Consider the following 15714-nt stretch of genomic DNA (forward strand, 5'->3'; position numbering starts at 1 on the left):
AGTGACAGAGGGCAAAATAAGAACAAGGAAAAAACAATGTGAAAGAGGACAGAAGAAGAAGAAGCCAAGAACAGACTGTAGAGGTCAACAAAGAAGTGAAATGATGAAAGAAGACACTATACTGCAAAGGAAGAAAGTCAGAAAAACAAAAACTGGAACATGGCTAAATAAGAAAATGCTATGGGAAGAAGTAAATTTTGGTCATAGCTGATAACTCTCAACATTTCCTTGCATGCTGTTTCTTTCCCTTGGAACCCTTTCCTTCAAATGCTGAACAAGGAGAATACATTGAGGGAGTGAGAGTAGTAGCTTTGAGTAGACAGTAAAAGTACAGCTGACTGTTAAACAGAAAGAAAAAGAACCTAAAATTTGGTGCATGTGCATGATTGCTAAGGATTTAGCAGATTGGGCATATATTCTTGAAGAAAACTTTTATCAGTTCAGAAGAGACTCAAAAAATGTGTGGAAGGCACCCTTTTCCATCACAGAGGTTATTTACTATAGACTGCACATCCTCAGTTTGGTTTTCACAAGTTTTTCCAATATGTATTTAATATCTTTCAGTCAGCTCTCCAAATATGGAATATTTTGCTCTTAGATAATGAGGTGAAAACCAAACTCACAGAATGAAATCTGGCAAATCCAAGTCCAGAATTCCTTTATACTTTCATGTCTTAAAAAAGAGTAATGAGTGACAAAAAAGGGCAAAAATATTACCCTTCAATACAATCCTTTTTCTGTTAAAGCCAACATGATGAGTTGTGAGAGCACAGCACTGGGACACCAGTGAATGGGGGTCTACTTCTGGCTCTGTTTCCAACCTTAAGGTTTGTCTTGGTCAAGATGCTTCCCTGTCTGTGCCTGAGTTTCCTGGACTAAAAAGACAGGATAATGATATCAACCTTTAAAAAGAGCTTTGAATCCACTGATCAAAAGTAGTGTATAAGCATTGGCCTATTATTATTTTGGTTACTGAAGTGAGTTGAAAGGATACTGGTGACTTTAATCAAAATTTCTTTTATCAGGCCCCAGAATCCTACCTGAAGGACAAAGTTTCTCAAAATTCAGTTGTAAGGACACCATATGGTAAGTTGAAGGCTGGTGCATACCTTCAGATACCACAGAGTTTTCCAGACTACAACAGATCTACAAAGGACACAAAAGTAATTTCTGGACTTCCAGAAGAAATAGTGTACTAGGCACCATTAGTAAATTTACTATAGCAACTAGACACTATCATGATGTTTTTAATTAAACTGGTCTAATGCAAACAAAGACACCAAAAGGTGAAAGGAGGCAATGAGGAATGAAGAAAGCACTTTTCTCAGGCAGGTATTACACACACACAACCAGCAGAAGGACACCCCTCTGCTGGGAGCCAGCACTGCCCTGGGCACCTTAGGTTGCTGTGGTCAATAAACCCAATGTTTCCAGGTGCCTTCCCCAGCAGCAGATAAAGCAGTAGATAAATAGCTGCATCAGAAATACTCCTTCACTTAGAAAGCCTTGGTTTTGGGTTCTGCATTAGCTCCATCCTTGAAAAATTCCATCTCTTAAGTCCACCCCAGCCTACCACACTGGCATGGTGACTGTCTCTTATTGTCATGGTCTACATAGTTTGTTATGATTCTTACAGATTAAGAAGAACCCCTGATGCCTTTGACCTAACACATAATTATAATACATACAAAACATGATTTATGATGAAAGTGCTTCTCTGGGTATCATTACTGCATGCTATTTACCAACTGCTATGCTTAAGCTGAAGTTCCTTTGGTATTGTCTGATGCAAGAAGTGAACGTACACTCTAGGACACTTCCTGCTCCAATAGCACTCCATCTGCAAGACTGTTCCAAGGAACATTGTAGGACTACAGATAAAAGGTCAGTTCTGTAACCTGCAGTTTTCGGAGTGAGCCCAGTGAAGTTCCATGTGGTCCACACAGAGGTAAAGCTTGGAGTAATCTCATGGTAGAGCAGGTACATGAGGGTTTGTTGTGTTGATGGTACTTCTATACATAGTCCACTCATGCAAATAATGTCTTAAAGCATTTAAATGATCTCTATCTATTCCACTGGTAAAATTTGTCACTGGCAAAGACATGTGACATCTTTTCCATTAGCTTTTTTCTGTAATGTGACACAGGCAAATTAAAAAGGTTCTTTAACATACATCTCCTTCAGTACTGATGTGGCTGAGACCACCGCAAATTAAATTTTATAGATTATCACTGCTGTGCTTTTCGCCATTTATGTCACTATATATTCACAATTTCCTCATCCCAAGGAGCACAAATAGCCTTGTCAGCTTCATTTGTACACTCCTGTAAGAGACAAAAATTGCAAATATTGCAATGAAAGGTTTTAAAATTTAAAATGCCAAACAGTTTTTCATTAAAGCAGAGAAGTTGTATATATTATATCTCTGCTCCAAAATATTTATCTATACCTATAGAGGACACCATTGCTCTACATGGTATTTGTACACAAGCACGTATGTGGGTATAAAGCACCCACCACTGAACAGTCATGTCAAGGCACATGATCCTAATAAAAATATACAAAACCCGAAAATATACTGATATTTAAAGGAATAAGAAGGCCTAAATAAACATGAAGTAACACTGTGTCATAAAAATATCATCAAGATCTAGGGCCTGATTCTGCGTGGGCTCCCACCCACTAATCACTTGTCTGCAGACACAGCCGTGGGTGCAATTTCAGCTCTCAGATTTTCCTGCTGTAGCTTTTTTCCCCTTGTTATCTCAGTAGACATCTTCACTTTGGTGAGATGGATATTGAACTACCATCCTGCTACACGTTCTAGGAATATGCACACAGCAAGCAGCTCGGCATCAGCTCACACATGAACAGCCTTAGCTCCCATAAAATATTCATTCATTTAAAAAATATTTGCACCCTGCTGTCAAACTTAGACAAATTCATACTGAGCCTCAGAAAATAGCTGTTTTAATGGTAAATGATGTTCCAGAAACCTCTTTCAGGCTAAACACTCTCGTCAAAATTATTTTAATAAGAAAGATTAACAATTTCAACATTAGCTGCTAATCCCCTTTCATTTGAAACTGTGCTGATAAAATTCTTTGCTTGTCATTCAAATAGTAAGTAATAATTATAGATTTGGGGCCTCCATCTCTTGCTTCATTAATAGTAAATTGCATGGAAGTCTGAAGCATAAAGTCAGCTTTGATACATCTCAAAATGCAATTTCCATAGCTTTCCTTAGCTATGTACAATTAATTACAGAGTTAATAAGGGGAATATGTTAATGAAAGGGAAATTATTCACTCAGACCACCTGGTCTTATCAAATTTCTTTAATATGTTTCCTTCTTTCTGTGAATTTGCATGACAGCAAGAACACAAATCATGGTGTGCGTTGTGCCTTTAGTGTTTCTATTTGCAACCAGCTAAAGTCCACTTAAATTAAATACAGAAAGAATGAAAGAAGTAGTCAGTAGTACACAACTGACTGCACTTGTTTTCTCGAGTTTAGTACCTTTTTAATTTTAAAATAAAACTGCTTAAACGGCTTTATAATTACTAGACTCTCTTCAGTGCTGAAGTACAAATATAATGCAACCAAAGAGGAGACATTGTCACCTTTTATTTTCTTTAAAGAAATGTGCTGCATGTGCACATATTTAATAAAAGATGTACAGAAACGTGCTTCAATTCACTGCACTCTGACAGCTACTAGAACTTAGTTGCTATGTGCAGTAGGGTTTTTGGATGTTCATGGGAATATTCTAGTTGGTACAAACAGCCCAGTCAGAAGGTGGTGAACCTTCACATAAATCATCTTAAAAATAACACAGTTGTGATACATAGTCAGAGAAATATATTTTACAGATGGGTCAAATTCAGAAACCAACCATCTTCAACAAACCTTAATGGATTTACTACTGACCAGACAGAGGACAAAAACATTTTAGGACCTGGACACCAGCCCTCTTAGTCATTCCAGAAAGAAAAAGACCAGAGAATAATTCCTAGAGCAATGGCAGGTCATGCTTGGAGGAGGTGATGCTTGTGAGCAGTTTATCACCCCTCCCTTCTATTCTCAGTTCAATGCAAAGGTCCAACACACAGCCAGCAACAAGAGGGAACTCATAATTCTCCCTTGCTATGAATAGGGTTTTCTTGGCCAGCTTGGCAACCTAAAGCAGCATTAGCTCATGAGTTTAGGAAAAGAGGATAAGAGAGACATGACAGCATTGAGGGAGAGCTGCCAACTAGAAAAAAGTAAGATATTACTCTGGTCTGAAACAAAAGGACAGTTACATAAAGGAGACAAACTCATAGTAAAGTTATGTCTTTTATAAAGACATACTGGGGTAGGGATGTAATATTTCAGGGTAGAATACTTCACCTGGTTTTGACCAAAAAAGTAAAACAGTCCTCTTTCATTGAACAGCAAATACTATGTCATCCACAAGGAAACTTCACAGATTATTTTAATGTTTATCTCCTCATTTAAAAATGTTTCCACAGCTGCGTCGTGGGTGCACATGCAAAATTTTATCACCACAGGAGCATTTTGTCTGTGTCCTACACATCAAATTTTCCAAATACCACCCAAATTCTGTTACCTTACTCAGAAGACACTGCCAAATTATGGTCTAATCTCAGAAGGAGTTGCAAAAAGCAAAGTATAAGTTTTTTTAAATCTTGCCCTGAAGATGAGCATTACCAGACTTTTTTGAATCAGCAGTGGGATTGAACTGTCTTCATTACAAATAACCAGACCATGTCCAGTAACTTCTGCTGGCATGGCCCACACAAAGAGAAAGAGCTCTCCAAAATACTGATGGAGATCTCCTGGGCATCCTAAACTGCAACTGGCACAGCAGTGCAAAAACACAGTACCAATATTATGTCTCTTCTTCAGAAGTATCATGAAGCAAGTCCTGGTTTCACCCTGAACTCTTACATGTTTTGAAAATCTCTGGAGCTGTAGTCCCATTTACCACACGTCACTGGATCTTAGCAGTGCACCATGTCTAGCAACCCATGTGAGTCATTTCTTTACCCCACAGTGAGTCAAAACTCACCACCTTCTCATATCTGAACTCTGCCACCAGCTCAGAAATACTCTGTAACATATATAATCATCTTGGGTCTCCTGCCTGAGAAGTCTTCCTGAACCACACTTTCTCGTATCGTTCTCCTTGTAAACAGGCATTTCCATCTGTTAGATCCAAAATATGATTAACTGCTGTATCTCCTACAAAGAGTTATCAAGGATTTAATGCATGATGTGAGCATGCACAGTGGAACAAGTACAGCAAGAGCACTTCATCACTGAGGATGCATTTGGAGCCAAAAGACAAGATCTCCTGGATGAATGTCCATCTTCATGAGACTCTCGTGAAGTTCATGAGACTCTCAGAAGCAGCGGAGTATCCAGTACCATTCCTTGCCTTCAACCTGAAGTATCAAAACTCAGATCTTTTTCATTAAATTACTATCTCTTGCTACTTGCTACAGCTGATACTTGTCTTGCCTTGACATTACCTGGATGTCCTCTAGAAATGCAGGAAAGCTGGGTGAAACTGAAAAAAGTCCAGATAGCCACCAAGATTTGTTTCAGCCAAGAAAATGATCCTTTCTTTTTACTTGGTGCGCACAGTTGCATAACCTAGTTTTGTGTCACATATTTCTCCCAATGTAATGCTTTTTAAATTAGTACTCTAGAACGCTAAGAGAAATGTTTTCTTCATCTTTCTACAAAAAGCCTTAGGGAATTATATAAGTTGGCTAAAAGTGTTCAACCAAAGCAGCTTAAACAAAGCTGGAATGAACACAGTCAAATGACAGAGCAAGATGTAGTCACAGAAATTTGGTGAGTTATTTCTAATCATGCATACATTAGGGGAAAATAACTGAAAAGGAAGAATTTAGGGAAAAAAAGATTGTGAAATCAATTTCATACCATGTTCAAGAGGAATGTTTTTCTCAATTTAATACTGACTCTGCAATTGTCATTATTTCCTAAGGCCCATTCAACAAAATTAATATAGAAAATGGAGGGCAACTTATTATGAAACAAATAAAAATGGAAGAATTAAAGGGTAACATGTTCATGAATATTTTTTCTGAGTTTTATTGATGAAATCTATGTAGTACATACATCCATTTATTAGATTTGTGACTCTATTAGTAGAGTTGTTTCCATATGCCACAAGATTTTTTTCACTTTTCTTTGCAGCTTTTCTTTGCTTCTGTATGTCAAGCCTCAGCTTTAAACAAATACAGGCAAATGTTTCAAAATAACTTAAACATTTAGGGAGGGAAAAAAAGATGTAAAATGAAAGGATAAACACTATTTCATCAGCAGAAGATCTTTCAGGAGGCAGCCAGCTCTGCTTGTCCCTAAAAGCATGACAACTCAGGGAGAGATGGGTAAAGATTTTCCCATCCACAGTGTTTATGTCTTTTTGGGGTATTGGCTATCCTGTCACTGAGTAACACAATACACGACAGCCCTTTCCCTTGTGACTCCTCCTGTCCAACTGTTCATGATGAAATGGCCTTTAGGGCCAAAGCCTTCTTGGGACTTAATTTGGTGAGACTTCTACAACTATTTATCCTGGCACAGCTGAAAGATAACTTGGGGTTTAGATCCACTTAGCACATGTGTAAGGAGCTTACCCTTTTAGCTAAACTTCGCCACTGACTTGTTTCCCTTCCCATGTGAGGATTTTTTTCTTCATTTTCTCAGTCACAAGCTTTTTTTAAACAGGGTATTTATATTCTTGAGATGCATGAAGAGGTATTAATGCTGGTAGAAGATGGTGGGAAAAGGAAAAAAATATTAGGAGCCATTTAATAATCAAAAAAATAATTGTGACAAAGACCTTGTTTTCCATACCTGCACTCCTCACCTTTGTCCCTGCCAGCATTAATCACCTCTGCAGCATCTGGGTCCCCAGGCAGTGCACTGCACTCATGCCCTGCGTGCTGCTTCGCTCAGGAAATGTTTAGCATGTACACGGATTAAGGTCAAGGTGGAAAGTACACCTGCTTCTAGCACAGTGCTATTCATCCTTACATGCTGGAGCTTCTCTCTTTATTTAGACAAGTGTGTTTAGATGCCTTTTGCTCCCAATTTTATTGCAGCTTTAAGAATAAAATCAAGGAATTTCAGCAAGATGTAGTACAGGATCTAGCAAATACCTTCTCTTGTTGAAATGTGTCTTCAGTCACTCAGTTCTACACTCTTCCATATTCAATTAAAGGAAAATCTATAGCTGCTATCCTATAGAGCTCATTTTAAAAAGAGTTCATTTTAAAAAATGAGAGTGAGGGGAAATTGCTTAGAAACCATCAAAAAGTTACTATTCAGAGAGTACAAGATATCAATGTTATCAAAACCCCACAGGTTCAATCTTGGAAACTATTCCCTGTTACCCTTCCCAGTCCTACAGCAATCCTGCCAGTGATTCAGTATCAAAACTAAAGTTGATGCAAAATTCAGCACCTGGGGTTTGCTGGGTTTGGCAGCACCAGGCACCCACCCCATGTCCCCAGCTGAGGTTGTGTCACCTTCTGGGACAAAACCTGTCCCAGAACTTTGACAGCAAGTTCTCACAGGAGGCCATCCTTTACTCCTCTGTGGTGAACGTCCTTCTGGTTTTACAGGCATATTGCCAGAGACAAGCAGACTTATATCTCCTAGATAAAGATTAAGCAGACTTATATCTCCTAGATAAAAGGCCCTAGATTTCAGGCTCTAGTTCATTTGTTCCCACCACCTCATTCAGCCCAGGTGTGAAACTTTCTTCTCCTTCTGAAAAGTACATCATCACAAACAATCACAGATTATTATTATTTCCAATACATAAAGCAGTTTCATACCCTCAGGGAGAAAAAATACTGAAAAAGATCTTTCGTAAATTCACTTTCCAAAATTCTAATTTATGTATAATGCTCCAAATTTTGCACGTCTGTCTTTACAAGGAAAAAACCTGCAAAACACAGAAAATCACTTCTGCTACTGCAAATTTCCTCTCTTATATGGTATTCAGATAACAATCTCATACTGTTATCATCAGGAGCATACATTCCCTTCTTGCAGTACTGTTCTTGATTTAAAACCTCATTAAAAAATTATAATTATTTTAACCAAAAAAGCATGGTAATACACGAAGCAGATGTAGAATCCAATCCACCTTGGTGCTGAACTTGTGCTACAGTACAAATGAAAGAGACTTCTTCGTGTAAGCTGCAAATATCAACTGGATTGTACAGGCACAAAGGAGGTGTCTCAAGAGAAATCCACTCTCTGCCTGATTCTCTGGAGACCTTCATAGCCACCCACTCACTTCATCAACTAGAAGGGGAATTTATGGACTAAAGTCAATGCCAACACTTCATTAAGTGCCTAAAATATTGAACCCAAGTTAGGGAGCCTAAATCTCTCCTGATCACTTTTAAACTCCTTCTGGTTTTCTTGCTGGACTGCAAACAGAATTGTTGCCCTTTATTAGAACTCTTGTAAGCTGAAATATAGATGTACACGTGAGAATAAAGTGGGTAGAAATTTAGTTCTAAGTTCCTATCCTTGTTGTGACCTTCTGAAAAATGTTTTCTTGTAAAACCAGTGGTGACTGAAATGAGGGCACACATCCTGAGTTGTTGCTCATGCTAAAGCCAGCCAGTCAGTGCCACAACCATGACGGCATTAAACATGCTCCTCTGATTACACTTTCCAAAGTGCTTGGATTTTTTAGAAAGACAGAAGCAAAATGCGCCATATGCGCCACTCTCCTGTTAGAAATGTGATGAAAACGACAGTGAAAAGGAAAAAAAATCTCTGAATGTTGTTATCGCTGTCCTTCTGGGCCTCCTGAGCCCTCCCTGCTTCCTCCTGCCAACAGCTCAAACCACCTCACAGTGCTGTCAGCAGTGCAGAGGCATCGCCTTTGCTGCACAGGGAAGTGGCAGAAATGCAGGATTTTTCCTTTCGAAGGCTGGTTTCAGTCTAAGTGAGTAGACTGCCCCACAGCCACAGGGCTTGAAAGAGTCCTGGTTTCTCCATACCTCGAGCACTATAAACAATGGGCTAACAAAAAGTGGCAAGCCCTCCAAGAGAACAGTACCTGTGGCCAACCCAAGATCCAACAAACCCTAAGGTGAGGTGACTTAGATATGACTGCAGGTATGACTGATAGCATTTTCCAGCAAATGAAACAGCTTTACAGAAATATTTCTGGCCAATGGTACCTCTGAATACGATTACACGGAGTCATTCAGCAGTCACATACTTCTAAGCTATTTTCATTAAAGTTTTTTTCTGTTTATGAATCAAAATTAATTATTTCCTGCTGCCACTTTGCACAGTAATCCATTGTTTTATTTTCTCTAGGGAGATCCTGGCACCTATGAGCAATAAGGACTGAGGAGCCTTAGCTCAGCTAACTACCCCTTCGCTGCAAATGGTAGAACTCAAAAACACATTTACAAACCTGTAAGTGCACTTACCCTGCGAAACAGAGAGTATTTGCATTCTTACTAGGCCCCTTGCTAATATTTCTCATTGCTTTTTTAGGCACTGAGATATTTTTCAAAGCAAGTATGTACAAAATTTAAAAGGCAAAAGGATGGTGGCAGCGGGAAACAAGAAGAACTGAGAAATGTTTTGTGTTGAATGGTATAAAAGTTGTGAAGTGGCCCCTCACTCCCCTCCACTTGTATCTGCAAGGCAAAGGGAGGAAGAGTTCACCTCTGGTGAGCTGTCTTCTGTTGCTAAGGTCCAACAAGCCACATCATCCCCAGAAGGAGAGAAATTCAGGTAAATAAGGTATTACAGATATGTGCATTTATTTTTGAGCAGAACATGAACTGGGTCAGCTCTCCAGTTTCATTGTGACCCACAGTGACACAAAACATGAGCATTTGTGATCAAGTCCAATCATCTGCTTCTGTGCTGTAGCTGAGAGATGCTGATCCTTCCTTGTAAACCTAACCCAGCTTCGCCTTCGGCAAATCTTGTATTTATGGTTTAACTACTTCCTTAAGTAAACATCCCACTGCCTGCCTGACCCTCCTATTAGGCTTGCCCTGATAGCAAAGCTAAATGCATCCTTTCGATACTAACACATATTTTCTTCCTAATTGTATCATCTGAGTCCATTAAGAACAATTTTTCCCCATCCTGTATGCTGCAGCACATAGGCAGACTCCCCTGAATCACTGATTTTTGTTTGTTCAGGTTAGACTCAACAAATTAACTGTTTTTACTCTCTCTGTGTGGTTTGCACTCTCAAAACACTACAGCATTTCTTCACCCTTCTTTGAACCCTTACTATCCAAGATACAACATCTGCTGTTAGATAGTTAACACATGTATGAGTTCATCCAGAGTTAAACAGGACTGACTGAATTATGAACACTGAACACCAAAATAGTGATCTTGACTAACCTGACTATTTTTTAAAGTTTATTTATTGCCATATGAAGACCATTCTTTCCGGCAATTTTGCAGAAATTTGCAGAGCCAGAATAAGTGGTTCCCATATGCAACTTTCTCTCCTTTAAGCATGATTTTGAGATTATTTTTTTATGTTTCCCAATAATGTCACTGAAAACAATTTTGCTCAATTTGAAGTAGTTGAAACTGTTTGCAAATGTTAAATGCATATTTCCATCGACATGGGAAATTTTGCTCTTATTTCCATATGAATATATTGCCTCAGAACTTTTTGACCCTTGTCTAAGAATTTGTACTTATTTTGAGGTTGGGCAACTGGAGATGTTTGGAGGTCTCCCCCCTTCCTCCCCGCCTCAAGTATTTTGCTTAACTAAGAAAGGAAATCAAGTGAATTTTAATTATGGTCAGGCAAAAGTGGAGCAGTCAAAACTGTAACAAATGATTTTGTCGTGGGAGCAACCCTTCCAAACTGTACTTGTCTACAAGATATTAACACAATAATCAATTAATTACTTTTGGGAGGGGGATGGCAGAGATGTATTTACTCAGGATGATACACTCTGAGGAAGCATCTGGTTTAAAATCCTGCCCTGCTTTTGCTCAGTTTTATAGCTGACTCGATCAAGGCTGAAGAAGGTCAGTAATCTGGCTGAGGTCAAATTAGGTCTTTGGGTTTTGCCTGCCTTCATTCCTTTCTCCATGATGTGAGGTTGGCTTGTAAGAACTTGAAAAATACCTCAGAAGACAGTACTTTCAAATATAAGTCCAGAAAAAGAAAGAAGTCAAACAATTATGGCCCAAAACTATGACATGATGGAGACAAGTTCCCAAAAGCATGGCAAACAATCAACTGGAAAAGGTGCTTACTTTAGGTAAAAACAGAAGTCAAATATATAAAGCAAAATAACACAATTTTAGGTGAAATTCTTCACCATCACCTAACTTCTACTCAGCTAATGTCAATGTACTCTAGAAAGACAGTAAATATTTAAAGAAGGATGAAAATAAGGCAGAAGAAATGAAGGATTACTCTACAGCTCTCCCAGCAGGACAGAAACAAGCTCCAGCAGTCCCAGCCACTGGACTCTGACTCTTACACCCAAAACCTCTTCATGTGTCCATCTTCTACACTGATACTGGTTTCAAACTGTGCTTGGAAGAAACCCAAGTTTTCCCACATAGACTCCATCAGCAGAATATATTTGGATTATTTCAAACAGGAGAAATCCAGCTTGGAAGAAATTCATCCAAGGACCAAAAAAAAATAATCCAGGCAAGGCTCAAAAGTCAGATTCCTTTCCTAAGGCTGACAGAAACAAATTGCTCCATACCACTAGTCTTCTGTTGCCTTCTCTGCTCACATGCCTCCACACACTGGCGACACAAGAGAAAAAGCAGTGAGCTGATCAGAAATTTGGCAGCTTTCTTCAGTTGTCCAAGCTGAGGTAAACATAAATTGATAGGACAAGAGGACACCACAGGGCTTATCTTTTTCAAAGCTGGCACGCGTATGTCCAAGATAAAAGAATGTTCCCCAGAGAAGAAAAAAAAGATACAATGAAAAAGAAATGGAGATAAAAATCCCTTTAGTTTTAATTACACACAGTTAAGATTACCAATGAAGCTCAGGAATATTTCCTACCTGTGAAAAACATCCTTGTCTTTAAAAGCTCTTTCCAAAAGCTGCACAGGTGCCTAAATTCTGATGCCATTTCTCATGCCATGAAGACAAAAGTGCCTTACCAGGATCATGTGACCGGTGGAGATGTCCATGTTGGACTGGACCGGCTCCTCACACCAGGACGATGTGCTGCTGCGGGCTGAGGGGCTGGGGATGGGCCCATCGCTGAACTGGGAGGAAACGCTGTTTATTCGGGAAGAGTGCAGGGGCTCCGGGCGATCAGAGGTTTTCACTGCCATGCGCTGGCGGCATAGCTCCTAGAGAGAGAGAGAGAGAGAGAGAGGAGGAAACAACCTATGGTTAAGAGTAATTACAGGAGAGAGTCTACTAAAGACATATGATTTACAGTATGTTTCCAGGCCTGGAAGTGTTTTCCCCCTCACTGCAGTAATTTTTGGGCGGCTGTCTGTTCTGTGAAGCAAAGCTACAAAGAGATGCTCAATGAAATTACTACACGATGACTACCCTAACCTTTCAAAAGTGCAATTATGACTGCACGCACATCTCCATATAGATAACCAAAAATCATATTTTGAAGCTTGACTCCTCTAACAGATATATATTTTTTTCTCCCCCTAATATCGCCCCATGTTCTGCAAAGCCACTTTTGAACCACACAACCTCTCGAAGTTAATGGGGTTGCACGGGAGTAATTGAGAGCACTGCTTGGCCCTGGATATGCAAACTCAGCAAGCTCAAGGCAACTGAATTGATGCGCTCTCCAGTGTAAATCCTAGTTGATAGATGCCTCATTTCTCTTCATTAAAATAGCAAACTCGCAACACTTCCTCCCTGATGTGGGGCAGAGAGGATGAAGAATGACATTAACGAAGAATAAAAGCAGAAATCTGTCATTGTATTGTTTAAGCAGCTTTGGCGAAGAAAGAAAATTCAAGCTATCACACACACTAATGCAAGTCATGTTGAAACACCAAAATAGATAGCACTGGGAATATGTATTTTCAGTTGCTCTCATGCATAGAATTCGTGCAAAAATACAGAATTCTGGTTAGGTAACAGAAAATCCTGCTGGTAAAACCAACTCCTGATAGTACAAAATTCTGATTCTAACAGGATGAGCAGACCCACGGTTACACTGTCGTGTTGTAATGCTGGTAGAATCAGCTGTAGTGGTGAGATCACAGACATTGTGATGAAATTATCATTTTTTAACATATGACTATTGTCCATGAATGATACTTGGCTGCCTATGTCACACAGCGAGACCAGTGAGTCTATAGGATGTGGCCATACTGCACACGTGGCGTGGGTACACATTTGTCTCAGATTACTCATTCAGCACAGACGAGTACTAAGAGCATAGTCTCTTGCCTCAGGCTAACAAAATAATACAGGCTGAAGAATTCATACCATTGAAATGCCATGGCTTCTGTTTTCTTGTTCATTGATAATTTAGTTGCAGCCCAAGTGCCATCATTAGGGTGATCTGAAAACCATTATTTATCAACTGCAATAAAATAATAAAATCTTCTTTTCAGACAGGAGCTGGAAATATAACTTAAGACTATGTTTGGGGCTTTTTTTAACCTTGCAAACTTTAGGACACTGAAGATGGATCCTAATCCATGCAACAGCAAGCATTCAAACAAACTCCCTGAAACCATTATATTGAGTCTCCTCTTGTCACCACATGACAATGATTAAAGGCCCCTCCAAATATTCTCTTCTACCAAAACTTCTGTCTTACTTGCCATTAGAGATGCTTATGTGGTTTTAGTATTTGATGGTGTTTAATACAGTGTGTGTATATATATACATATATAATATATATATACACATGCATGCGAGTACAAATTAAGATATACTGAGATGAAATTCATATCATTTATAAACAGGATTTATTTCACTGTCTATTACAAAAATACAGTCAATAAAAGCTTGAGAAGGAGAGATTACTACTTGTAAGTAGTTGGAACAACTGTACAGAAGACTGTCCCAAGTGAAACTGCTACCTGACTCCATCACTGCATTTTGTATATTAATTTCTCTATGCCATGAAAGAATTTTTCTAATTTTTACCAAAAATAGGGGTTTTCTACACTTGAGTAGTATGTATTCTCTCACTTGGTACCTTTGTAGCTTCCTACTAACCTTAACATGAAAAACACTAGAAAAATAAATTAAACTTCAAAAATATGTTGAATTGAGTCACATATATTGGTGTTAGATAGGCCAGTCAAACTATCAGAATTAAACCCAGGACTTTTTAATAAAGGAAAAAACGTCATCATATCTCTTATTTTTAAATATAGGGACAAAGAAAAAACGTCTTTTTCTGGTTTTCTCTGGAGGATCACACACTTCTTAAGAAAAGATAGCAATAGTCCACAATGACTATTACTAACCTCAGAATGACCTTGCAGTAGTGTAATTTCAAATCCCTGCTTTTAGCAGATTTTGGGAAAAGTATAGCAGAGCAGAAACATTTTAGACAGAAAAATAAATCTACAGAAAACCAAAAAGCTGCTCAGATGTTTAGATATCAGCCATTCCCAGAGGGAATGGTTTATTGGAATAAGCAAAACTGTAATAAGTAAAGGTATGAAAATAAGAGGTCTATCACATAACTGCTAGAAGGATGTGTCTTCTGGCTAGCATGCCATGTGGCAGTGATATGAATTTATTATATTCTAATAGACATCCTGCCACTTGACTCACCCCAACTCTGTGCTAACAATAGCATTTGTACTCAAACAGGATCTTTGTTTTTAAGTTGATCTGTTCCTGCTGTTCATATCCTGCCTCAAGTCATAATCCTCTGCTTTTACAAGTGGTTGCTGTGGAAAGGATTATAGACCTCTGCTAACAAAAAAGAATTGAGATCAAGTGATCTCTAAGAAATTATTGTACCATTTTTACATGAATTATAATGACAAAAGAAACAATATTATAGACAACCAGTTCTGGAATAGATTAGTCTCTAATCAAAAAAATCTTTTTTGACATGAAGGATTTAATATGTTACTAAGAAATGTTGTTTTAAAATTAATTAACATGTTCATGGTCCTCATGGAAGGTGAAGTTGAGAAACACAACAAATTTAAAAATTTAAATATGTCAAAAAAAAATATACCTGATCCCAAATATTAACATATTTCTTTCCTGACATATATAGAACCAAAACAATTATTCCCAGAACTGCTGTAGCTGTCAAATACCTCAAACAAAGCAACCACGTCACTGTATTCTGCTGTAAAAAATGTTTAATGTAAACAGGAAGGTCAAATCATAGCTGAAGCAAAAACACCACTGAATTTCTTGATTGGAGTTTTAAATCTCCATGACAATGGGTTTTCCCCTGCCTGTAAACAGAAGTTTTTGGTTTGAATTTATTTCCAGATTAGTCTGACAGACCTTGAGAGCTTCTCCTTCCCCCCTTCCCAGCCAGTCCAGCCTGGGTGAGGAACCTGCCCCACCCCACACACATCAGCGACCTCAGGACAGCTACAGCTTCCGCTCCTCCAAAGCCACCTCTCTGTTAGCCTACCCATTCCAGCTCCCACAGCTTCTAGCCTGGCACTGCAGGGATAACATGGTTAAGACCACCACATATAAAA

General features: G+C 38.8%; 1 protein-coding gene across 2 annotated transcripts in view; it reads right to left on the minus strand.

Annotated features, from left to right (window-relative positions):
- Positions 1 to 15714, minus strand: part of PTPRN2 (protein tyrosine phosphatase, receptor type N2) — a 583516-nt gene that overhangs the window by 73582 nt on the left and 494220 nt on the right. For both annotated transcript variants that reach the window (XM_017728914.1, XM_017728913.1), the window contains one exon: positions 12199 to 12393. In XM_017728914.1, coding sequence (XP_017584403.1) covers positions 12199 to 12393 — 195 coding nt within the window. The remainder of the gene's footprint in view (positions 1 to 12198; positions 12394 to 15714) is intronic.

The sequence above is a fragment of the Corvus brachyrhynchos genome, unplaced genomic scaffold (genome assembly GCF_000691975.1).
Source record: "Corvus brachyrhynchos isolate BGI_N302 unplaced genomic scaffold, ASM69197v1 scaffold52, whole genome shotgun sequence".
Lineage (NCBI taxonomy): Eukaryota > Metazoa > Chordata > Aves > Passeriformes > Corvidae > Corvus > Corvus brachyrhynchos.